The sequence below is a fragment of the Lytechinus variegatus genome, chromosome 16 (genome assembly GCF_018143015.1).
Source record: "Lytechinus variegatus isolate NC3 chromosome 16, Lvar_3.0, whole genome shotgun sequence".
Taxonomy (NCBI): domain Eukaryota; kingdom Metazoa; phylum Echinodermata; class Echinoidea; order Temnopleuroida; family Toxopneustidae; genus Lytechinus; species Lytechinus variegatus.
The window spans coordinates 16689004-16714857 of record NC_054755.1 but is presented as its reverse complement, the minus strand read 5'-3'; the positions used below and the strand labels follow the sequence as shown (position 1 = coordinate 16714857).

Genomic DNA, 25854 nt, shown 5'->3' with positions numbered 1-25854 from the left:
TAGCATACCTAGATACAGGGTCATTCATATCGTTAATGAGTACTGACTTCTTTAATTCAATTCCTCCACCTCACAGAAGTCCTATTCAGAAAGGAGTAATTTCTGCTACTTCTGTTACAGAAAATTCACTGGACATAACAGGTTCTGTTTGCTCCTCCCTGCATCTTGGGAACAAGGCTCTCCAACACATGTTCTACATTGCTCGGAATGTTTCACACCCCATTATTCTTGGCTGGGACTTTTTCCTTCGACATAAGGCAGCGGTATCTGTAGCAACTTCCTCCTTCAGTATGCCTGGACTTCAGATACCCCTTGCTGATTATCGTCAACATCAAGCTCCCCTACATTGCAATGTATCTTTGATAGGAACAGTTACACTACCCCCTCTGAGTGAGGTACACGCACAGGGGAAGTTAACATCACTACAAGCTGATCTTACTCCACATGGTTATGATGGGATATTTGAACCCTCACTTCATGAGAAGCTTGAAGTAGCTGGAGCAAGATCTTTATCTAGTGCTCAGAATGGGATAATCTTAGTACGCTTGGTTAATCCTTCTTCGATGCCTATAGAGTTACAGTCAGATACACATTTAGGCCAATTTCATTCTTTGATAGGCGACCAGGAAGAGGAGTACAATGTTGTTAGTGCAATACAACCAGGGACTGATAAAACTCCTCCAGCTTCTTCCTCTCTTCATAACATCAGTGACACAGTTAAAAATCACACCAATTTTATTGATGCTGAATCTGATTTGACAGAGAGCGAACGACACCAAGCTTTAGAGTTACTTGAGTCTTACAATGACATTTTCAGCTCTGGACCAGAAGATGTTGGAGAAACAGACTTCCTCCATCACAGAATCTATACAACCACAGAGATGCCTATTAGACAGAGAGCCTATCGAACATCACCATCTATGAGAGTAGAGATACAACGACAAGTTGACGATCTCCTAGAACGCAATATCATTGAGGAAAGTCATAGCCCTTGGGCTAGTCCTATTGTCATGGTACGCAAGAAGGATAATACTTATAGATTTTGCGTGGATTATCGTGCTCTGAATGCCATTACCATTAGGGATTCACATCCTATCCCTCGACAGGATGACTCCATAGATGCGTTATCTGCGCCTTCCTACTTCAGTGTAATCGATTTGTCAAGTGGATACTGGCAAGTCAAAATGCACCCTGCTGACAAAGAGAAGACCGCATTTACCACAGGCAGTGGACTCTACCATTTTAACGTGATGCCTTTTGGGTTAGTGAACGCTCCCATGACATTTCAACGTTTAATGGAGATTGTTCTTCACGGCTTACATTGGTCCACATGTCTTGTATATCTTGATGACTGCATTGTTGTGGGAAGAGACTTTAATCATCACCTACGCAATCTAAAAGAAGTGTTCGATCGCTTTCGTGATGCTGGACTAACACTCAAACCGTCAAAATGTCACTTCTTCAAGAGGAAAGTTACATATCTTGGATATGTAATCAGCTCGGAAGGTGTCCTCCCTGATCCTAGTAATACAGAGAAAGTGACTAGATGGCCACAACCAAGGACTGCCACTGATGTTAGATCATTCTTGGGTTTAGCCTCTTTCTACAGACGCTTTATACCTGGATTTTCACAGATTGCATCTCCAATGACTAGGCTTACTCACAAGGGCACACCCTTCATCTGGACCACAGAGTGTGACGCTGCTTTCAGTCACTTAAAAACTGCTTTGACTAGTCCCCCTCTTCTAGCATATCCTGATTTTAATCATGGTTTCATCCTATCTACAGATGCTTCACTTGATGCAGTTGGGGCTGTCCTCTCACAAGTACAGCAAGGAAAGGAAAGAGTCATAGCCTACTTCAGTCAGATGCTGACAAGACCTCAGCAGAAGTGGTCTACATATGACCGCGAATTGTGGGCGATAGTATGTGCTATTCGACATTTTAGGCACTATCTCCGAGGTCAACACTTTGATATTGTGACAGACCACCAACCTCTTTTGGGTTATAGGAAAGTCCCCATTCAGGATGATGCAACAGGAAGAAGAGCTCGTTGGATTGTTGAGATGAATGCCTACTCATTTGACATAAGACATAGACGTGGTCGTTCTCATCAGAATGCAGATGCTATGTCAAGACGCTTGGATGGTCAAAGAAACGACACGAAACAGGAATCTGTTGAGTGCAATGCGGTGACGAAAACACCCAAGGAGAAGGTTGATCTAAATATTCATCCTCCCTCGACATCCAAGACTACTAGTACTCAGACATTTCACCAGCCTCTTTCATCACCGTCATCTACTACTGGTACTCAAACTACATACATTCAACCTACACCAGTTAAATGTGATGAAACTCAACCTACATCGGTTAGATGTGGTGAAACTCAGGCAAACAATCTTCCTAACGTCGAGAAGAGATCACATAGTGATTTGATTTCTGACCACGACCTACTTCAACACCAACGGTTAGACGAAGACATCTCTAAGGTTATGGAGTATGTCAAAGATGGATATCACCCTACTTGGAAAGAACGTCGCCAACAATCTGCTCGTATGCGACGACTACTTTGGCAGCTCCCTCGTCTTGTAATTAGGCAAGGCATTTTATGTAGGAAGACCTATGACAAGCCTAGAGAGATATACACTTACCAAACTGTAATCCCAAAATCCTTATTACAGAGAGTTCTACATAATTTGCATGGTCACCCTTCATCTGGTCATTTTGGTGCACAACGTACATTGCAGAGAGCTCATTTGTCATTTTACTGGCCTTATATGCATAAGGATATAGTGGATTATTGTAACACCTGTAAGGCATGTGAATCTTTTCGCCTTCCTAATCCACCATACAGAGCAAAGTTAATGACTATTACCACTACACGTCCTCTGGAGAAAGTGTTTGCTGACATAGCTGAACTTCCGAGATCTAGGAACGGATATAAATATCTGCTGGTGGTAGTGGATCATTTTAGCAAATACTTGAATTTGTATGCGATGAAAGACCAGACAGCACAGACAGTGGCCAGGCACATTTGTGAAGATTACATCCAAGAACATGGAGTGCCTGAAAGCCTGCACACAGACCAAGGAAGGCAGTTTGAATCCAAACTTTTGCAAGAATTATGTAAAAATCTGGGAATAGAGAAGACAAGGTCCTCCCCATACCACCCTCAAGGTGCGGGTGTTGTGGAGAGAGCCAATAGAGTCCTGAAAGATCAACTAGCCAAGTACATTGCAGACCAAGGTGGAGACTGGGATAGCCATTTACACCAACTTCAATTGGCATATAACTCTAGTGTACATTCTACCACTGGGTTATCACCCTACTTCATAATGCATGGACGAGAGGCTAGGACTCCAGCCAACGTCAACTTCCCAACGCCAGCAGCTACCTCACATCCTACTTCGACTCCAGAAGGTTACACAGATTCACTGAATAAACGTCTGTCTACAGCCTTTAGATTTGTGAAGGAGCATACAAGGAAAGCACAGGTAGCCCAACAGGAACATTATGACAAGAGAAATAGGACTATCACTTATTCCACAGGTGATCTGGTTTGGTTACATGATCCGGTGAACGTGCGGAACAAGCTAGAGCCGAATTGGAAGGGACCATATAAAGTTCTATCATCATGTACTGAGGGACTGAACTACAAGATTTCTAGGAACGGAGATGTAAAGATTGTACACCACAATCGTTTGAAGCCTTTTAGGTCAAGGATGGGAACTCCTACTTCCTCCTTCGGTAAACCTACTTCCTCCTTCAGTACACCTACTCCCTCCTCCAATACACCTACTCCCTCCTTCAATATACCATTTTCCTCCCTTAACAGGTCTACATCCTCCTTCAATAGGCCTGCAGACTCTTTTGATATTTGGTGGCAACCACAAATACCACCAATTCCACCCCGCCAGGCAGACGAGGGTCAACTACCAATTCCACCCCGCCAGGCAGATGAGGGTCGACTACCAATTCCACCCCACCAGGTGGACCAGGGGCACTTACCAATGCCAGCCCCCCAGGTGGACCAGGGGCACTTACCAATGCCAGCCCCCCAGGTGAACCAGGGGCAATTACCAATGCCAGCCCCCCAGGCAGCCGAGAGGTACCCGATACCCATCCCCTTCCCCCAAGAGGATGGAGAACAACTACCAATGCCAGCCCCCCAGGTAGACGATGGAGACCTGATACCCATCCCCTTCCCCCAAGAGGATGGAGAACAACTGCCAATGCTGCCATGTCAGGCAAATGTTGAGCAACCTCCACGACGATCGCGAAGTGGACGTTTATTAATACCACCTAGGAGATTAAAGGAATATGATACTTCGTGAGTAAAACATTAATCATTTGGAAGCGTATTTGACTCATCATCTTAAAGAAAACTGAGATATATGGATAGTCTTGTGATTAATATTGGAACTAAAGGACAACTACTGTATACAGATAACTTCATTTCGCTGGATATTACAACGTGACTGACATAGTATGCTGGATTAACAGAGATTGAACTTTAATATGCATACAATGAATGGAATACGTGAACTTATTTATCCACACATGACCAAACAGATGCATGAACTCAGTTTTAAGTGTATCAAGACATACCATTGGATGCATGAACTCAGTTGAAATGCATGCATTATAAAATTTTGTTTGCTTTATTATTGTTTATTCATAATGGTCATGGTCATTCGTCATGTGCTAGATGAATCACATATTTCGTTATATGAAAGAACTCCAACGAGTCAGAGATTGATGACCGTCAGACTTTAAATTTTGTTTCATACATCCTTCAAGTTTGAACTCTGGATCACATCTTTTTGGAAATATTTGTCTTCGCTTCGAGGAAGTCTTTAAGTTTGAACTCAGGATCATATCTTTTTGGAAATATTTGTTTTCGCTTTGAGGATTACAGTCAAATACAAGGAATTTTAACTCTGGAACATCAAACTTCGAGAATTTGAAGGATTCAGCCACGATAGGTAATACAATTATACAGTGATAGCCACAACGTTCAGGCAGAATAATCCTGAGGCTATCTACTGCTGGTCTGTACCCTCGCTCTACAGATCAGATAGTTTTTTTTTTTTTCAATCAGCAATGATCAAATCTTTCTTTGCATGGTTTTTTTTCCTCGAGAGAGAGAGACGAACCACGACGTTCGGGCAGAATAATCCCGAGGTTCGATCTCAGGTTGAGCACCTTCGCTCTGCTCTTCCTACTAGGATAGTTAGTACTTAAGAAGAAAAAAAAAGAATCTATTATCTGTGCAGTATATATGATGTTTAATGTAAATGTCACATGTGGTTTATATGACATGCTTAATGCTACTTACTCAAAAACAAGCAGGAATACAGAAAAAAAAATACCAAAAGATATGCTACTCAGTTAACATGGCAAAGTGTAAGAGAATCTTTTTCTTCCATATTGGTATATTTTTGTAAATGCCTATTTTTGATAGGACTAGGACAAAACATACATGAATTTATGCCATGCATTGGATATAAAGAGAAGGCATACTTTTAATGGATGATTTAATTGCTAGTACGCTCATTATTTATTTATTTTTTTGTCAAGAAGTAAAAGTAAACTGAAAACTTTCTTTAGACACTTGGTGTAGCGGTTTAATTTTGAATTATACTGATCTTCCAACGTGTAATTGGCAACGCATTGAACATTTACAATGGTATAGCTTTGTTCGTGTTTTCTTTTACTATTCCAAACTCAATGACATGGTATAACTTTGGACAGGTGAAGTTGTCATGGTATAGAAAATGGCAAACAAGTAATGTTTAGTATTGTTTTGCAATCCTTGCAGGACACAGTTTTAGGACAGTGTTTGAATAGAGAAAGGTGATAACACTGAAAGTTATGTTTCAAGAGTAAATAATACATATACTGTACACAGCATATAGCTTGAAAGAAAATGTGTTTAAAAAAAAAAAAGATAGAGAGGAAAAAAAGTAGTTCACTGTAAATGTACACAGCTTATAAGTTAAAAGAAAAAACAAACGGTGTTTACAGAGGACAATATGGGAAACAAAGGAAATATTTTTTTTTTCTTCTCTTTGAAAAAATTGATTTAGTACAGAGATGATGTGTTTGAGATTTTGATATTCATGTTGTTTTTTTTAGGCTGTGGAAGTATTGTCTTAAGTTTGACAACTTGGATTTTTCTATAATTCAGCTGATGTTGAAAACAAGGATTTTATGCCTTTCAATTTGATATACTTATATCCAGTTGAGATACAGAATCATTCTTTTCTGGTTTCAGATGAGAAGGCTAACTGATATAATGTTGAGTTGGAGAGGTCAATATTTATTGACATCTTAGTTTACAATTATTTTTCATGATTTAAATGAAAATACATAGTCGTAATTTTTCTTGTGGTTTTTGCAAGATTCTTTCCACAATATATCCAAAAAAAAATGTATTCTGTAGATATCAAAGAAGGATAAATGTGTCTGGTGTAAACTGTATGATGTTTAACAATAATGCAAGACTGATTTTGGTTTGAAAAAAGTTGGTTAGATAAAAAAAAAAAAAAGGATAAAGAAATTGGAAGATACATCTCAATTTGAAAAAATGAGGACATTTTTACTGTAAGAGAGAGTATTATGTAGAGCCTTATTTTCATAGATCAGAGAACTTTCATGTCCAGGTTAGATTCATTTCAGTATACTATAGGTCAGAGAACTTTCTATAAACAAGTTGGAATGTGAGATGCAATTCAATACCTTTGCTCAGTGTTTGTAAATATCACTTCATTGTTTAGCCAGACATGGAGTTGACCTGGATTATGTGCTTCAGTTCATTGATTCTCTGTATGTTCGGTTACACACACATTGATGCACTATACACACCTTTTGCTGATTGGCTATTGATTTCTTTTATGTTGCATGCACTACTTCCTGATTGGTTATCTGATCTATCCTATGTTTCATGTGTTATAGATAGAGTGTGTCCACCCAGAGGACACACTACCTTTTGATTGGTTGATGTTTATGTGAATTGGATGAGATAGCTTTTGGAAAGGCAGCAGAAATAAAGTGGGCCATGTGCTCTCGGGGAGTTGGACCCTAGCTTTGAATAAAGAAACTTCTCTGTGGAATTTATATAGTTATAACACCTGTGTAGTGAACCCTAAGTATTCTAACTCCAGTAGCCACCCTACAGAGGTATTGGATCATGTGGGGAGGGTTTTATGATCAGGGGCTCGCAACACAAAGCTTAGCAATGATCGTAGAACATTGTTCTACGATTGATTGCATTGACTACAATGTACACATTCAATCTTGTAAATCGGGCGTAGAAATTAATCACGAACCCCGGGGGGCCACTTACATTGACGAGAGGTACCATGCGCGACCAAAAAACACGTAAAAAGGATGTCCTTTTCATGATAGGGCACGTTACGTACGTAACGTTATAAGGGTGTCAAAAACACAAAAATAATGAAAAAAGGGTATCTATTTCGCTAGGAAAATTACGTGTTTAGGGTCGAATTTGCGGGGATGATAAAACAAAATTAAAATGTTTTACAAAGGATGTCCTTTTTGTCCCAACACTTCGTGTTTAGAGTCCGATTTGCGCGGGGTGTAGAAAGTGGGGTCGTACTAGACCAAATAAGGTAAAGCCGACGACCGAAGTATATACCCGTAACAATAAAACATTGCTGTACTTGTTTAGGGGTTCATTTCAGGAAATATTTGTCAAGAGTATCGTTTTGTTTCCAATACTTGTTAAGGGTAGGGTTTCACACGCCAATACTTGTTAAGGGGTGCATTTTCAGAATATGGAAATTACGTGTTTAGGGTGCTTTTCGAGACCCCATGGTCGCGCATGGAAGTGCTCCCCCCCCCCCCCCGGGCGCGAACCTTTGTGTTACGGATCTATGTGATATTTCTTGATTAAAATGATATGGGATTCTATATTTTTATAGGTCTAGTCGTTTTGGGGGAAAGCGGATGCGCTTCCCTCCCTTTTCTTCAAATTTCTTTTGTGGGGGCCAGGTCTTCCTCAGTGTATATCCAAAAGCGGGGAGGCTGGGGGGAGAGGAGAAGTTCCGAAGACGGGGTGCCTGGTGAGGTCATTTGTGGTGTAGTTGGTGATATGGCGGGTGTGGAAGGAGTGCGTGTGCGTATGAGGTATGGTTGAATATACTGGTAGATAGAACGGGTGTGGAAGGAATGCGTGGTGAGGTATAGGTGAGTGTACTGCGTGATGTACCGGGTGTGGAAGGAATGCGTGGTGAGGTATGGGTGAGTGTACTGCGTGATGTACCGGGTGTGGAAGGAGTGCGTGGTGAGGTATGGGTGAGTGTATTGCGTGATGTGCCGGGTGTGGAAGGAATGCGTGGTGAGGTATGGATGAGTGTACTGCGTGATGTACCGGGTGTGGAAGGAGTGCGTGGTGAGGTATGGGTGAGTGTATTGCGTGATGTACCGGGTGTGGAAGGAGTGCGTGGTAAGGTATGGGTGAGTGTACTGCGTGATGTACTGGGTGTGGAAGGAATGCGTGGTGAGGTATGGATGAGTGTACTGCGTGATATGGAAGGAGTGCGTGTGCGTGGTGAGGTATGGGCGGGGGTATGGGTGAGTGTACTGCGTGATGTCGCGAATGTGGAAGGAGTGAGTGTGAGTGGTGAAGTATGCGTGAATGTTTTGCGCTTTGCGGCGGGTGTGGATGTAATGCGTGAGCGCGGTGAGGTATGGGTGAATATACTGGTAGATAGAACGGGTGTGGAAGGAGTGCGTGTGCGTGGTGATGTATGCGTATATGAACTGCGTGTTGCGGCGGGTGTGGGTGAAGTGCGTGATGACGTATTGGTGAATGAACTGCGTGCTGTGGTGGGTGTGGAAGGAGTGCGTGCGAATGGTGGGGCATAGGTAAATGTAGGGGATGATGAGACGGATGTGTAGGGGTTGCGATGTGGGACGAATCTGGACCTAACCGGTGATGAGGTTGTGGAGGGATTGCGTGGTTTGGCGAGGTTAGAAGATATAGGGTTGTATGTGAAGTGATCGCCAGACCTGGTGAATGACGAGGGGGAGCAAGGGGAGGCCGACGTGAAGGGAGCTCGAGTAGATTGATTCATTGATCCGTCCCATGTTGGTGAAGTTTGGGTTGAGTTTCTGTTTGAAGCTCCATGATCATGATGATAATTCCTAGGATATGAATCCCTGGGCAGGTGCTCCTCCGACAACGGTCTTTTGGTTCTGCGTAATAATCGATGGGGAAAAGGACATCTTTTATTTGTTATCTTGCATAATATACATAAAAAAGTAGCTTCAATCAAGCCACCAAAGATGTGATCTATTCTGAATCATCAAAGGTTGAACAAAAAAAAAACACTGGTAATCGAACTAATAGATCATGGAGGTGGGACGCAAATAGGCGAGTTCAATTAAGCGCAGGAAAATTTCCAACCTTTTTATTTATTATCTATTTTTGGTGCAGATGAGCTAAATGAAAAGCTAGTGAGAAGCCGTGTGCCGAAGTTAGATACCAGCTAATGTGACAAGCCTGAATACATGCACAGCATTCATCAGAAAGTGGACATTACATTGAAGGAAATTAAATAAATGCAAAAAAAAACTTCTGGCATCTCTGTTGTAAATAATAATATTTTCATATTTCATATTTTACCTCATGAAGTACTCTATCAATTGCACTCATTAAAATATATATACAATGCGTCCCACAAAAAGGAAACCAGTTTTCAGAGACAGATTTCACAATTGATGTTTGTACTATGAATTTGATATTTATGGTAAGAGTGGAATGTCATCTGCAATATGAGACCAACATCTTAGCAACTCGTCGTTTGCGCATGGCAGATAACTTACAATGATTATTGAGGCATGTCAGAAATGATATAGGAAGAAACCGCTCTATGAATCCCAATACATTCATTTTAGGGTTCAGTGAGAGAAACTTTTCCAAACAAAAATATATGAGCCACTCGTCGAATAAGCATGGTCGTCGTATCAAGAATCATTCTTGTTCAACATTTCTGCGCAACCTGATTTTGACACTAAAATTTCAAATTGGTCTTGCTCATTGATGCGTGAAGTCTTTGTATTATATTTGGTATCAAAATAACGAGAAATAATTTGATTGTATGATGATGCAGATAAAACATCATAATTCATTTCCCTCTAAAGAAAAATAAAACATGGGAGTCCCGGTTTTCTTTTTTTTTCTTGGACCCACTGTATGTAAGTGTATTAAACTTCATTTTCAAGTGGATGTGTATCGAAATTATTCACCAATTAAGTATTGACTGTTGGAATGCATATAATTTCTGAACAAGAAATGATCCGTTTAATCGGTACTTGGTAGGATTTACTCCCCTTTAGCAGTTGCATGAACTAAACCCCATGTATAATGATCAAATTACCCTTGATAAGACTACACAGTAACAACGAGTAATATCAATTAAAATGGCAAGTCCAACTGGAATAAAGTTTACTTTAAACGTCAATTCATGAAGGAAAATCAAATTGGTGTAATACTGCAAATTTCAGTAAAATAAAGAAAATTATCATATTTCAAATTTTCGCTTATTTCGCAGAACAGTTTAACAAAACAATTGATTTTGAAATACCCACCTTCCTCCCTTTCTCTTCGTAGTATACTTCTGATTAGTAACATGTTTTCGGACATCATTCGTGAGCTCTCCGTAAGCTGGTGTCCAAATCGAAATACCGAGATGCTCTGATAACTCATGAACAACATCGTTAAACGCAATTGTACCCGCTGTCTTTATACCTCTGTGCCTAACCATACGCCTTATAAGGGTCTGTAGAAATATATAAAAATTAGCACTTATTATTACAAATGACAGCTCTACAATCTACCTACCAAAAATGTCTACTTATTTACCGACAATGATATATTAGATGAGTGCTTCAGGGGGCCCCAGGCTGAATATAATACGATAGATCTATGAGAGAAAATCATAGAAGCAGGATACTTAAAATTTTACCTAAATCGGATGAAGAATAATGAATTCTAAAGTTTCGCAATATTTTGGAGAGACAGTTCTGTGCGTGTCCTAATGAAAAGGCAATTGGCACCTTGTTGATACGTGGAGCGTTGCGGCCCAGTGGATTATTAGTTCGGACTTTGAAACAGAGGGTCGTGGGTTCGAATCCCAGCCATGGCGTAATTTCCTTCAGCAAGAAACTGATCCACAATGTGCTGCACTCAACCCAGGTGAGGTAAATGGGTACCGGTAGGAAGTAATTCCTTAAAAAGCTGTGTAGGCTATGAACGCCTAGCTTAACCGGGTAATATAGGAGCGCCTTGAGCACCTAACAAGGTGGATATGTGCGCAATATAAATATCCTATATTATTATTATACCATATATCCAACGTCCTTGCTACCACGCGTCACCCGACAACCCGGGAAATCGCCAAATATACATCTAAAGAAAGATCATGCAGCCGTCATCATTGGTAGCACTAGCACCATGGACCTACCACTGTCAGAGTGGTAGGTATGGCACGCTCATAGGGAAACAATTAAATATATATTTCAATTGAAAAAAATATGTTTCTCTTCCACTAAACCATTTCACTTTTAAAAATTGTATTCCACTTTATGAAAAAAAAATATATTTTACTTTTGAAAAAAAATATATATTTCACTTTTTAAAAAATATATTTCACTTTAAAAAAAATATATTTCACTTTCCAAAAAAATATATTTCACTTTTCAAAAAATATATTTCACTTTTCAAAAAAAATATATTTCTCTTATCAAAAAAATATATTTCACTTTTCAAAAAAATATATTTCACTTTTCAAAAAAATATATTTCACTTTTCAAAAAAATATATTTCACTTTTCAAAAAAATATATTTCACTTTTCAAAAAAATATATTTCACTTTTCCAAAAAAAATGTTTCACTTTTGAAAAAAATTAATTTCACTTTTCAAAAAAAATATTTATTTTTCGACGAAGAATCATTTCACTTGTTACATTTCAATTTTGAGAGAAAACAAATCCTTTCACTTTTTATCTACAAATCTATATATCTGTCTCTTTATCTATCTATCTATCTCTATCTATCTCTATCTATCTATCTATCTCTATCTATCTATATCTATCTATCTATATCTATCTACATGTATCTATCTATCTATTAATCAGGGGCCGTGGAACGGTTTTCAAAGTGGGGGGGGGGGACCATGCAAAAAATCACAATCATATGGTCATTTTTACGTTTTTGTACACGGTTTCAGAAAAAAGTGTGGGGGGGAGGGCTGAAGCCCCCCTCCCCAGTTTTCGCGCCCCCTGTTAATATATCTATCTATCTATCTTCTATTAATCTATCCACCTATCATTTATCTCTCCAGCCATCTATTTATCTATCTTTGTTATATATGTATCTGTTTGAATATGTATGTCTGTTTGTCTATTTATCTTTCATACTTATATCCACTCATTTGTTTAAATAATTATGTATGTTTATCTCTGTATCTACGACAGACCAATTAATTCGTCCGCACGACGAATTAAAATTTAATTTCACTTGTTACATTTTAAATCTGAGATCAAACAAATCCTTTCACTTTTGTTGGATAACACATACGGCTGCAGTATTAGACCGTAAGTAATTTCGCTCTTCACGTAAATATCCCCATTCCTCTCGCTACGAAAAACATTTCATGTTGCAAATTCATTTCACTCAGTTGCAAAAAATACGTTCCTCTTTTTTCTCGGCCTGTAGGCGGCGCACACCATTGTTGGTGGGACGAGGACAATACACCACGAGGTGGGCCCATAAACACAAATTGTAAAGTTTGAATTTATCGCTGATTATACACAGCTGCCAGGGCAATCAGCTGTTGCATTCGGCCCTACGATCAATCGCTAACCTTAGCACGGCCGGTCTGGCTATAACGTTTTATAGGCATGAGGCATGAATGCTTTTTACATACACTATCTACGAAGCTGAATGGTCAAGGTATAAGTGTTAAAATTTCCCTTTTCTCCATTCTGTCTGTCTTTTACTTCATTGACATGGTCATAATGACTGATGAAATGAAGCTTACAAAAAGCTACATTTCACTGGTCAACTCACTTGTACCTGCACTGCAAAACCAAATTCTCTCCATTTTGTCCGAGACGTGATGAGGGGGGGGGGGGGCGGGGGGGGGGGGGTCACCATCTTTAGAACAGACATAAAAAGTGAGTATTCGGGACTGAAGATGGATGATGACGTCATCGCTCAGCCCGAAAAGGTTGGTGTTAGCCATAGAGATACTTATATAAGGCGCAATTAGTATACATCTCTGTGGTGTTAGCCGAGAATGTCCATGATGTCATTACCCAACTTCAGTCCCGTATACTCACTTTTTATGTCTGTTGGTGACCCCCCATTCATGTCTCATACAAAATGGAGAGAATTTGGTTTTGCAGTGCAGGTACAAGCGAGTTGACCGGTGAAATGTAGCTTTTTGTAAGCTTCATTTCATCAATCATTATGACCATCGTATGTCAATGAAGTAAAAGACAGACGGAAGGGAGAAAAGGGAAATTTCAACACTTATACCTTGACCATTCAGCTCCGTAGTGTATGTATGAAGTATTCATGCCTCATGCCTACAAAACGTAAAGCCAGACCGTGCTAAGTTTAGTGATTGATCGTAGGGCCGAATGCAACAGCTGATTGCCCTGGCTATTGTGCATAATCAGCGATAAATTCAAACTTTACAATTTGTGTTTATGGGCCCACCTCGTGGTGCATTGTCCTCGTCCCACCAACAATGGTGTGCGCCGCCTACAGGCCGAGAAAAAAGAGGAACGTATTTTTTGCAATTGAGTGAAATGAATTTGCAACATGAGTGAAATGTTTTTCGTAGCGAGTGGAATGGGGATATTTACGTGAAGAACGAAATTTACTCACGGTCTTTACGGCAGCCGTATGTGTTATCCAACAAAAGTGAAAGGATTTGTTTGATCTCAGATTTAAAATGTAACAAGTGAAATTAGATTTTAATTCGTCGTACGGACGAATTAGGTGGTCTGTCGTAGATACAGAGATAAACAAACATAATTATTTAAACAAATGAGTGGATATAAGTATGAAAGATAAATAGACAAACAGACATACATATTCAAACAGATACATATAAGAAAGATAGATAAATAGAGAGATAGATGGAGAGATAAATGATAGGTGGATAGATAATAGAAGAGAGATAGATATATATTAACAGGGGCCGCGGAAGCTGGGGGGCAGCCCCCTTTACTTTTTTCCAAAACCGTAAAAATGACCGTATGATTGTGATTTTTTGCATGGTCAGCCCCCCCCCCCCCCGCTTTGAAAACCGTTCCGCGGCCCCTGATTAATAGATAGATAGATAGACAGATGGATAGGTAGATAGATATAAACAGATATATAGGTATCGGACAGATAGACATTGACGATAAAAAAATACGATGAGGAGGCTGATACTGATAATGATTGATGAAAAAAATACGATGATTCCCAGCGGTGATAATGATATCATATTTGATATACACATAGATTCAGAGACAGGTAGATACATAGGTACATACACAGATAGACAGACAGATAGATAAATAGATAGATAGAGAGAGAGAAAAAAAAATAGATCGATATATTTATTGATAGGTAGATAGATAGAATAACATATTAAACAAATTTGATAGATAGATATTAAATAGTTAAACAAACAAATAAACAGACATAACTATTTAGACAGATCAATATAGTTATTAGATTGAAAGATGAAAAGTAGACATACGGATAGACATATGTATTCTGAACAGATAGACATAAGATAGATAGGTAGATAAATAGATAGATAGATAGATATAAAGATTGAATGATAAATACACAGATATACAGACATATTAAACGAAATAAATAGATATTAGATAGATAGACAGAAGGATAGACATATTTAAACAGATAGATATATATTAGGCAGAGAGAGAGATAGATAGATAGATATATCATGTACCTTCTCCTCGTCCCGCCAACAATGGTGCGCGCCGCCTACAGGCCGAGAAAAAAGAGGAACGTATTTTTTTGCAATTGAGTGAAATGAATTTGCAACACGAGTGAAATGTTTTTCGTAGCGAGAGGAATGGATATTTCCGTGAGGATAGTTACGGTCTAATACGGCAGTAGTCCAGATTGGACCTTGTTGTTTGGAAGTGCCCTTTCCCAAAAGCTAACATAGAGGGCACATGTCTCCCAATCTCTAATCAGCGCCAATCCACTCATCTTCGAGTGGATTGGCGCTGATTAGAGATTGGGAGACATGTGCCCTCTATGTTAGCTTTTGGGAAAGGGCACTTCCAAACAACAAGGTCCAATCTGGACTAATACGGCAGCCGCATGTGTTATCCAACAAAAGTGAAAGGATTTGTTTTCTCTCAAAATTAAAATGTATCAATGAAATGATTTTTTTTTTGAAAAGTGAAACATTTTTTTTTCAAAAGTGAAATATATTTTTTTGGAAAGTGAAATATATCTTGTAGAAGAGTAAAATATATTTCTTCGAAGAGTGAAATATATTTCTTTGGAAAGTGAAATATATTTTTTTGGAAAGTGAAATATATTTTTTGGGAAAAGTGAAATATATTTTTTTTAGAAAAGTGAAATATTTTCTTTTTGAAAAGTGAAATATATCATTTAGAAGAGTGAAATATATTTCTTTGAAAAGTGAAATATCTTTTTTTTGAAAAGTGAAATATATTTTTTTGAAAAGTGAAACATATTTTTTGGGAAAAGTGAAATACTTTTTTTTTTAAAGTGAAACATATTTTTTAAAGTGAAATATATGTTTTTGATAAAGTGGAATATATTTTTGAAAGTGAAATATAAATTTCTTTAAGTGAAATGGTTTAGTAGAAGAGAAAGATATATTTTTTAAGTGAAATATATATTTAGTTGATTCCCTATATGCGTGCCATAGGTAGGTCCATGGTAACACAGACATGTCTATAAATATGCGTTCGCTTCCAATATTGACTTCTTCACCAATCCCACACACACGTACGATCTCAAAACATCCCCTTGTGATTGTCCACGCCACGACCGCCCCTCCCCTTTCGCTCTCTCCCTTCGACCATCCTAGCTAGCTCCACCCGCCCCCCTCTCTTCCTCTGTTTCATACACGTTGTATTTGTTGGCCTACATAGTGCATTATTTAAAAATAGAAATCTGCTTTCCTGTCAATTGAGCTTTACCTAAATTACGGTGTGCTTGCCTGGGGAACCACAGCCAAATCTTACTTAGAAAAAATCCTGCTCAATAAGAGAGCAGTGAGAATTATCTCGGCGGCTGATATGCGCGCTCACACTGATAAGCTTTTTAACGAAAACAAAATGCTGAAGATCCAAGATATATATCTCGGATGCCTCATGTATCAGTTGGAGAAAGGTGGTGTACCCATGGCTATAGCATCTATTTTTGTTAAGAATAACCAAATACACAAATACTCTACGAGGCAAGCTGCTTTATACCATGTATCATCAGTAAGAACTCAGCTCAGAATTAATTCACTTGCATATGCTGGACCAAAATATTGGAACTCTCTAGACAATTCTATCAGGCAGTGTGTCAGCTTATCTGTTTTTAAACATAAACTAAAATTTTGTATATTGTACACCTACATTGAATGAAACGTGACATTTCGTGCTACATGTCGTGCTGCATTATTGATATTATTTTCCTTTTCTTCTGTTTCTATATCCTACTACAAGTATATGGATTATTTTTTTCTTTTTTTCTTTTCTTGGATTTATATATGTAATGTAAATAATGTATAATTTTAGACTTATATATATAACCTCTGTAGGCCTAAACTCCTGTTCAACCCTTGATTCTGAGTGTCTAACTAAAAAAAATCCTCGTAGCGATATTTAAGTATTTATGCTAGATCTGTTATTTATTCATTTATACTTACTACAGGCAACTGGATTAGTACCCCCCCCCCCGCCCCTGTTTTGTCGTGTGTACTTACCTTCCTCTACCCTACTCTAGTTAGTTGTTCTTTTTTGTTATTACTGTATTTATATGTATATATACTTTTTTTTTTCTTGCTTATCTGCTTTTTTTTTCAATGCAGACGTTTAATTATATTGTATCATACATATTTTGTTGTTGTATCAAAGGTGATCTGTGCTTAACAAGCGTTGCTTCTGTACAGACCACCTCTTTCCCATATTTTCGATATCTCTTTAGCTCATTGTCCATAAGCTTTTATTCCTGTTGTGTTTTTTTTTCTTTTAACCTTATTGATATCGTACATGTATGCATTGTATTTTGGTTGTGGAAAGAAATAAATGAACTTGAACTTGAACTTTACTTTAATTCCAAACATTTTAAATTGCAATTAATTACAATAAGTTTTCAAGTATCAGATATGTCTTTTCAGACATTTGATTTATTTCTTTTGCTTCCAAGTCAGTTTCGAAATAGAAATTGGTTTATTGTAATGATAGTAGAAGCAGGTATAGTACTGATGTGATTCAGCTTTATTTTTTAAACTGACTTTTCTTATTAATTTCACATACACAAGACAAACATTGCGTGAATATACTGCTAAAGGTCAAATCCATCTAAAATGTGGGATTTAGCCAATAGAGTAATCACACCAACATTAACGCTGAAAATCAACTTTTTGTTGAGGTATATCACGCACCCATCAGATGTTTCCCGTTTGTGCAATAAAAGTTGGAATACAAAATGCATTTTTCATATTGCTGTCTTGAAAGGGAGTATTCCAAATTAATATTGAAGGTTTACTCCAAGGTAGAAATAATATTATTTCAAGAGTAAAATCTCCTTAAAGTGTATTAATGTGTATATATATATATATATATTGCGTCCCCCCCAAAAAACTATACACTTTTGAAATGGCTGCCAATTAAAAAGTATACCACTTTGGGTAGAAAGACATATGTATGAAAAGCCAATGCAGTTATATTTCAATTGACACCAAAATGTTGGAAAACTATTCATGCTTGAGTGAGCACTACACCCACTTAAACATAAAGGGTGTGAAAATTAGAGTGGGCAGGAATTAGCCTTTGGGTTTCTTACAGTTTTTGAGATGCGAGTCCCTGCAAACTTGCAAACTGAGCGTGTTTTGATGAATTGTCATTCATCATCAATATAAATTGTTGGAACAAATTTCATGAAGTATCAAATTGAAATACCATGCATGAGTGAGCGTGAATTGCAATCTTTAGTGCAGCATTTTAACTTTACAATGTGGGTCTCAGCAGTATGTTCATTGGAGTCAGGAGGATAGGGGTAAGAAACGACTTCAGTGGGCGAAGAAAGCTGATGGAAAAAGAGTAAATAGAACGTTTAGCCTCCCTCCTACAGGTCAGTCCCTCCCCATCCTGTTGAAATTGAGAGTGATTGCTATTACATTACGCACTAAGCGCAGAGCGGAATGTCAATTTGATTAATAAATTCTGAAAATTAGGTCATCAAATTTTACCATCAATCATTCAGTCAACAATATGTTAAATCAACTCAATCAATCATTCACCTTTTCAATAGATCATTTCATAAATCATCATATTTAGTCAAGTTCTTATTAATCATTCAATGATAAAGAAAGACCCGTCAACCATATTAAGTCACTTGGCAGTTAATTTTTCAATAACATCCAGGAGAAAGAAAGGGGTGGAGGGCGGGAGTGGTTGCATGACATGTAATTTGTAAGAGAACACAAAGAAGAATGTCCCTTTAATCCAGTCTTACCCAATCACATCCCCTGCATGTATCAGGTACCATCACAGTACTCTGACTCTCAAAAGCACACTTGCTAAGATCCACATAATAAGCTAAAAATGCTACAAATTACAAATCCTGTTTACTCATGCATTACACTTCAATTTAGTAACCCATGACATTTATTTAAGAAACCAAAAATGATCTCAAATCATCGGTAATTTAGCATAACACCATTGACTTTGAAAAAGTTCCAAAGTAATCACCTCTAAAAATCTGGAGGGCTAATTCCTGCTCACCCTATCAAAGGCTAGTCTCTCGGATGGAACGCCTTTTTTCAATGAATTGTGAAACAAATTATTTGCAACAAAACATGGGACCAAAATACACCGTGCTATAAAAACGTATATACGGACATTGCATTCCAAGCACGGTGGAAGTAATCAAAAGTTAGGAGAACAGTGTATTTTTCAGATTTTTTTCATATCCTTCTAAAATCCTGTCGAAATGTGTGGGTGATGTCAAAATAGGCCTAATCATATCATAAAAATTATCACATGAGAAGCATAATGTTGACAGTTTTATCGTTGTCAGAAGAAAAATATGCACAATATACTGACTGTTACGGCAATGTCTTTTGACCCCCCCCCCCCTTTTTTTCTTTGGGAGAAATATTTCTTTCCAGGATTGGACTTTTTTTCTATCTTCATTAAGGTGGTGTCACACCTTGGCGTTTTAGACAGCGTATGCCCGACGTATCAAAATTTCTCTAAAACGTCGGCATACGCTGAACTCTGTGCGTATACTTAGCGTATTCATAACGAGTTGGACGTATATACATTACGTATTAGTAACTTATATCGAACGCTCCGTTAACTTATAAGTAACGTATTCCAACGAATGCTTAGCGTATTGCTGGCGTACACAACTTATGCCCTACGACAGCCTAACTTACGCATAGCACGCGGCAGCGTATCGCTGACGAACACAAAGTCGTAGCCTATAAAAAGGCTGCCGCTCGACTATTCAAATCATAACCGCACGATACATCACCGTATCAACACCACCGCCATGCCGAAGAAAACTCCTGTGAACCCCACCTTATATACCAATTCCTGTAAACGTTGTCAATACGCCATTATCATGATTATCCAGTAGCTGTATTAAAGTTATAAACACGTTCAGTAAGTTTTGTGGTCGTCCGGAGCACGTCTTCATATGTCAGTATACGCTGGAGTTAAGTGACACATACGTTCAAAGCACGTGACTCATAGGTTGCAAGTAAGTTTTAGGGTACGCTGGACATTATCTCGACGTACATAGACTTATAAGTAACTTACGAGTAACGTGTGTCAACGTGTATCAACGAACGCGTAACTTGCCTACAACTTATGGCCCGCGTATGCGGAACGTATGAGCCATACGATGGCATACGTCGAAAATTTTTGTGCTTGCACAAAATTTTGTGCAAGCGTCGTCATACGACTTCGCCGTATGACGACGTATACCAGCGTGTTTTAGCGTACTCTTAACGTATGCAAAACTTACCCGTAACGTTTTCGACGTACGCCAGCGCATTCGCCAAATTCCTCATACGTCGGGCATACGCTGTCTAAAACGCCAAGGTGTGACAGCGCCATTAAATCTAGTTGAAGTAACCCTTCCTGAATACTTTTCAATTTCTATCGCTATTTTCCTTTATTCATCCTTGGCAATAATTTCTCATGGAATCGCCAATAAGATCATCATGTTTCATTTGCTGACACATATTATAGGCCCCTTCCTACTTATCAAAGGAATGCAGCCTGTAAGCCCTATATGCTTGAGTGGAATATATTAAATATTAAGAAGGTAATAAAGGTCCTATTAAAGGGCTAACCCATCTAGATAAAATATTTATTTGCTTGTAAAATCCATCCCAAAAAGCTTTATCACACTAGGTTGAAAATGAAAGGGTTAAGATAATTAATTCTCGAAACATTTTATGCACATCAATGACGACATCCACTCAATATTTCTTTTATATTTTTCACACAATATATTTAGTATGATTTTTTAATTTTTTAAAATAAATTTCTCCTACATTAGCCTACATAGCGCATAATTTGTCTGCGTAATATTAAAGCAAAAGTTTCTAACTTCAATACTTTCTTGTTTGCTTTTTCTTTATTCAGAAGCAAGAGGGTGTGTGATATCACCGAGCTGTGCATTGCATATTCATCAGGACACTCATAGAACTATTTCTGAAGAAACTTGTAACTTTAAAATTCAAAAGCTCAATTATTCTTCGATATTATTCCATATGACGATATTTGAAGTATTTTTGATTGTGAGATTTGGATCTATGCATTCAAATCATACTATTTGTAGCCCAGACTACCCCCTTTAATTGTCCTTTTTACATTGCGGCTCGTAAAACTCGACTATAAACCCCGTCTCTCCCCACCCCGTCCAGTCGCCGTCACTTTCCATTCTTGAGATCCCAAAGTGTGTCGTAAATTATCTCTCACTATTCAGACCCAAGGCCAGAAAGAATTTCGTACCCTCATTCATTGCTTGCGAGCAATATTCTAGCATTATAGGTCCATGATTCTGGTATGGTTTTGAACAATTCCAGGATTGCAAACATTAAGCTTTTTCCAGCTACAGTAATTTCTTACATTCATATTTACCAGCGCCAGACCCCAAAAGAAATTCAGAATGACGGGGAGGGGGTAGAGATAATTTTGTGTTTGCGTTCATACTATCAAAACATATCGTACAATCCTACAATCCAAATACATGCAAAACATTGATGTCTTCACAAGTTTTGATAATTAGACTATTGAAAATATGAGTCGTCTAGTTCACACAAAATAATATCAAAGGGATGTAATAAAAAAAAAAGTGAGGTGAAATAATAGGATTTCGCTTCAAGTGTTAACATAAAATTATAATGACTTGGACGGTTGGTAATGATTTCTGGCAAATCCATAAAAATTATCCAAGAATGACTTTTTATATGACAACTAAACATAGTTTCCATTGTGATTTTTTTATCTACATTAATTGCCCACTCACGGTAAAACAAGTTCATTATGCGAGGATTTGTTCTACTAAATTTGGAAAGAGCTAGATAATAATAATGATATGATAATTAGAAAATGGAATTAACATGGCGTTTTATAATAGGCGTACTATCCTGTCAAACCTGCTCGTGTTACATTATGAGGGCTTCTCAGGGATGAAATCCCCTTATCATGTCTCTCAACCGTGGACAAGGGGACGCTTATTGTGATATGATTTTATCTCGTAAAAGTATGAAACGACAGAAAAATGTGAATGTATTTATAATATTCGTTGTGATATGAATGGAACTAAAATGACCGACTTTCATGGACTGAAGTGTTAGCTTGCATAATTTTAGGAAACATGTCATTGTTATGTCATTTTACTAATACAGTCGCCCAATCCTTCCCGCTCTACTTCTTATTACTTCTCTGTAGGCCTACTGAGGAATCACATCAATAAGACAGCGTTGTTCTATAACGAATTCAAGTTTAACAATATTCTAAAGATTTAATTTAAATAATTTCGTAGCAAATGTCACAACATCATCAATCAGACGTAAAGACATTAGGAGTGTAATATTGCATTAATGTTATCAAAACATTTAGAAGGGATGAATTTGAAAACCCACATAATTAAATATAACAAATCCTCAGATTTTAGCTGGGAGTTGGATTCAACTGCACTGTCATGACTGTCTAAATGTAGGCCTATACATAAATAGTACATTGCAAAGCATCATATATTCATAAATTCTTTCAAATAAAGAAGACATGATTCTACTTAAAAGACATTTGTATGATAGAATTATAATCGATAAAATACTCTAAAAATGAAGTGCTGATCTAGCACTATTAATGGGGCTTGTATGGTGACTGCACTTTGAGTGCTGATTCCTAGTTCAAATTTGGATATCCAAATCAACACTAAGTACAGTCACTCTACAATTAAGTGCCAAGTTTTTTTTGCACTTCGTTTTTTTTTTATTTTTAGAGTGTATAAAGGCATTTCATCATTCAATTTAGACTAAAATATTAAAGCCATAGGCCTATGTATTGACAATTTAAAGGTTAAAAGTATTTATTAAAAAAGATACTCATTCGAATCGAAGGCTAAATTGAAACTCGGTGAACTGATGAAACTACAGTATCGAATGAGCGGGATAGATCTTATTCCTTTATAGATCTTACACGTATTTTCTTAGATCATGTAGATCCCTAGTTGGTAACTGCTTTGTTAACTTGTAGTTAATTTGTAAGTTTTCTTGTATTATTTTGTCAACATGTTTTTATTAGGATTTCATTCAAATGAATTACATAAACTGCAGATAAATACAGAAAAAACTACAAATCTTCATTTCATATTAACAAGGATATGCAAAAAAGTACATATGTATTTACCAAGAACTGAAGCAAATAAGGACGGAATGAAACTCCATAAAATTATACTTTTATATCTGAAAAAAAGAAAGTCCCCAACCCTGTATGTATTTGATAATTAAAATTAAATGGCTATATAACTGATTTGCAGGAAAACAGAAATCAACCTCAATATATTATTATTGTATCCCATTTTAAATCAATCTTCAACATACCTTTACATAATTATACACACATACATACCCCCTCCTTCACACCCATACAACCATGCACCTACTATGCATACGTAAACAAACATAATATATACAAATCTGCATAATGAACTTTAACATTTTGGCACAATAGGATACAGAAAGAAAAGAACCTGCAAATTGATACAAGATAAGCGGAAATTGAAAAGAACTAGTAAAAAAAAAAGAAAATCATCAACATTCACACCAGGATTCACACTCGCACTACACTAGACACATCCCACCTGTTCACATTCAAATCCCTTTTCACCTTCAGTTCATCCCGTTTCTGTAACTTCGTTGCCAGGCGTCTTTCTTATTCTATACAACCCGTAATACTTTCGTGTATTTTAATAAATGATGGTACCTGGCCTTCACCTCTGGAGTTAAAAATTGCATATGTAATGACAAGAATAACAGAATTGACACATTTAATTCTACAAGAATGTCCAGGTAATCCTTAGAATATTTCCTTCCAATTTAAAGTTCTTAATTCAACTAAACAAAAATGATCAATACAAAATTGCCAAAGAGGTTTAACTTTTATGCAATCCATGAGTATATGAAAGTATGATTCAGTTTTTGTCCAACAAAACGAACAGTAATTATCTCCCACGAACCAAATATCATCAAATGTTCTTTTGATATTGCTCCATGTAAAAGCATAAACTGAAATTCCCTTTGTTTTCTTATAGAGTTGTACTCCTGATATATTCAAATAATTTACAAATCTCTACATCAGTAAAATCAAAATCACTGTGACCATCCTTGAGTGTTAATTTGTATAGCTCTTGTAGCTTAGTAATAAACAAGTTATAAAGTTATAAACTGTTTTTGATTTAATTACTTCAAAAGTTGTTTCCTGTTTTCCTATATTTATCCCAAAGTCTACGAAATTATGAATAAAGGCCTATACCCGCACACACACCCACACGCACACATCCAAACATAAAATATGATAATTGATCCACTTACCAGATATGATTTCCTTTGGCAGGTTATCGCACTATGTTTGCCTCTTTTGGCAGGAACTTGGTTCTCCATGTAGATTCAGTAGTAAGAATGATCGAGCGTATTTCATGGCATCGCTGCACACTTAACTGATCATTGCAGGCCAGAGGGATGGAAGCTCCTTGGATGGATCGAATGGTGGTTGATGGGCGTGCACAATTTTTAACGTACATGTATGTGGTTGGTCGGAAACCAATCGCATTGCGGCTAATAACCCCGCCCCGGCATATAACTCAATATTTCGCGCGTAATGTCAGTGTTGGCGGGAACTTCCTCACTGGAAAACATCATGAGGGAATATGCTTTCCTGCGGGCTTCTGTACATTTATTGTGATATATATATATCATGGCGACGATTGTCTACCATTTAGCATGCATGACCAGCGGAACACGTGGATGTTTGTGAGTATACCTTTTCCCTGTAAATTGTATTCTTCCTGATGTAAATTTGAATATTTTAAGGACTTAAATATGTGTTTTCGAAACATACGTCAACTTGAAAAAAATAATGTTACATGTAATTTTCACATTATTGGCGTCTCATATAGCAGCTCATTTGTTATGCCTGTTACCTACCAAATCCTGTAAATTGCCATTGTAAATGAAAGTAAATAAAAAAATTGAATGAATGAATGAATATGCGCGAGCAGCATGATAATTATCAGAAGGATTCATCATTTTGATGTTTATGAGCGTTGGTCCCTTTTCCACGAAGGCTCGGTGGGTGAGCTCAACTTAAACCTTATCAAATTCAGTGGAGTGCATATGGAGGACTTGGCCTTTCGGGGCGCTTGCTCCCGACTAAAAATAAAGGAAAACAAAATCACGACCAAGGAATAATAATAATAATAATAGGCATTTATATAGCGCCATCTATCTAGAAATATTCTACTCCGAGGCGCACAAGAAAAGAAAAAATGAAAAAGTTTGGATGAGTGTCAAAGTGCCAATAACTAATACTGTTAGAAAAGATAAGATAATGGAAAAAAAGAAATTTAAAGGAGAAAAGGGTAACATTCTTTTTTCTGAATATGTCAAAATTTAATACTCAGGGGCGGATCCAGCCTTCGCCAGGATGGGGGGGGGATTTTTTCCAGCCATATTTTCCCCGATCGGCAGCTCGAAGCTGAGTTTTTGTTCTTTGCTTTGAAAGGGGTAGTCCTATTAGTCACTTCTTAGCATTGTTTAAATCATAAATATATAATATTATAATCCTTATTTGATAAGGCGAGCGCGAAACGCAAGCAATTTTTTTCCTTTTGAATTGTATGTATTTTTTCCTAAAGTTTGAACAGTTTTAAAAAAAATGTACCTGTAATAATTACTACGAACGCGAAGCACGAGCAGAAAGTTTTGATACACGTTTTGAAATGATCAGAAAGGTAGCCTACCTGTTAAAGACTTTTTTTGCAGTTAACCATGAAGACGTTGCATAATTCAACAA

General features: G+C 37.5%; 2 protein-coding genes across 2 annotated transcripts; one reads left to right on the top strand and one right to left on the bottom strand.

The window, feature by feature from the left end:
* Positions 1-3193: 3193 nt before the first annotated feature.
* LOC121430029 (WAS/WASL-interacting protein family member 1-like) lies at positions 3194-5086 on the top strand. Its single transcript, XM_041627300.1, has 2 exons — positions 3194-4025; positions 4062-5086. Exons 1-2 carry the CDS (start codon positions 3336-3338, stop codon positions 4332-4334), a joined length of 963 nt encoding a protein of 320 aa, XP_041483234.1. The 5' UTR covers positions 3194-3335; the 3' UTR covers positions 4335-5086.
* A 3007-nt stretch (positions 5087-8093) lies between these two features.
* Positions 8094-24541, bottom strand: LOC121430253 (putative uncharacterized protein ENSP00000383309). Its single transcript, XM_041627530.1, has 3 exons — positions 24375-24541; positions 10618-10808; positions 8094-9222 (listed from the first exon to the last, which is right to left on the bottom strand). Exons 1-3 carry the CDS (start codon positions 24441-24443, stop codon positions 8094-8096), a joined length of 1389 nt encoding a protein of 462 aa, XP_041483464.1. The 5' UTR covers positions 24444-24541.
* Between the last annotated feature and the right edge of the window lie 1313 nt (positions 24542-25854).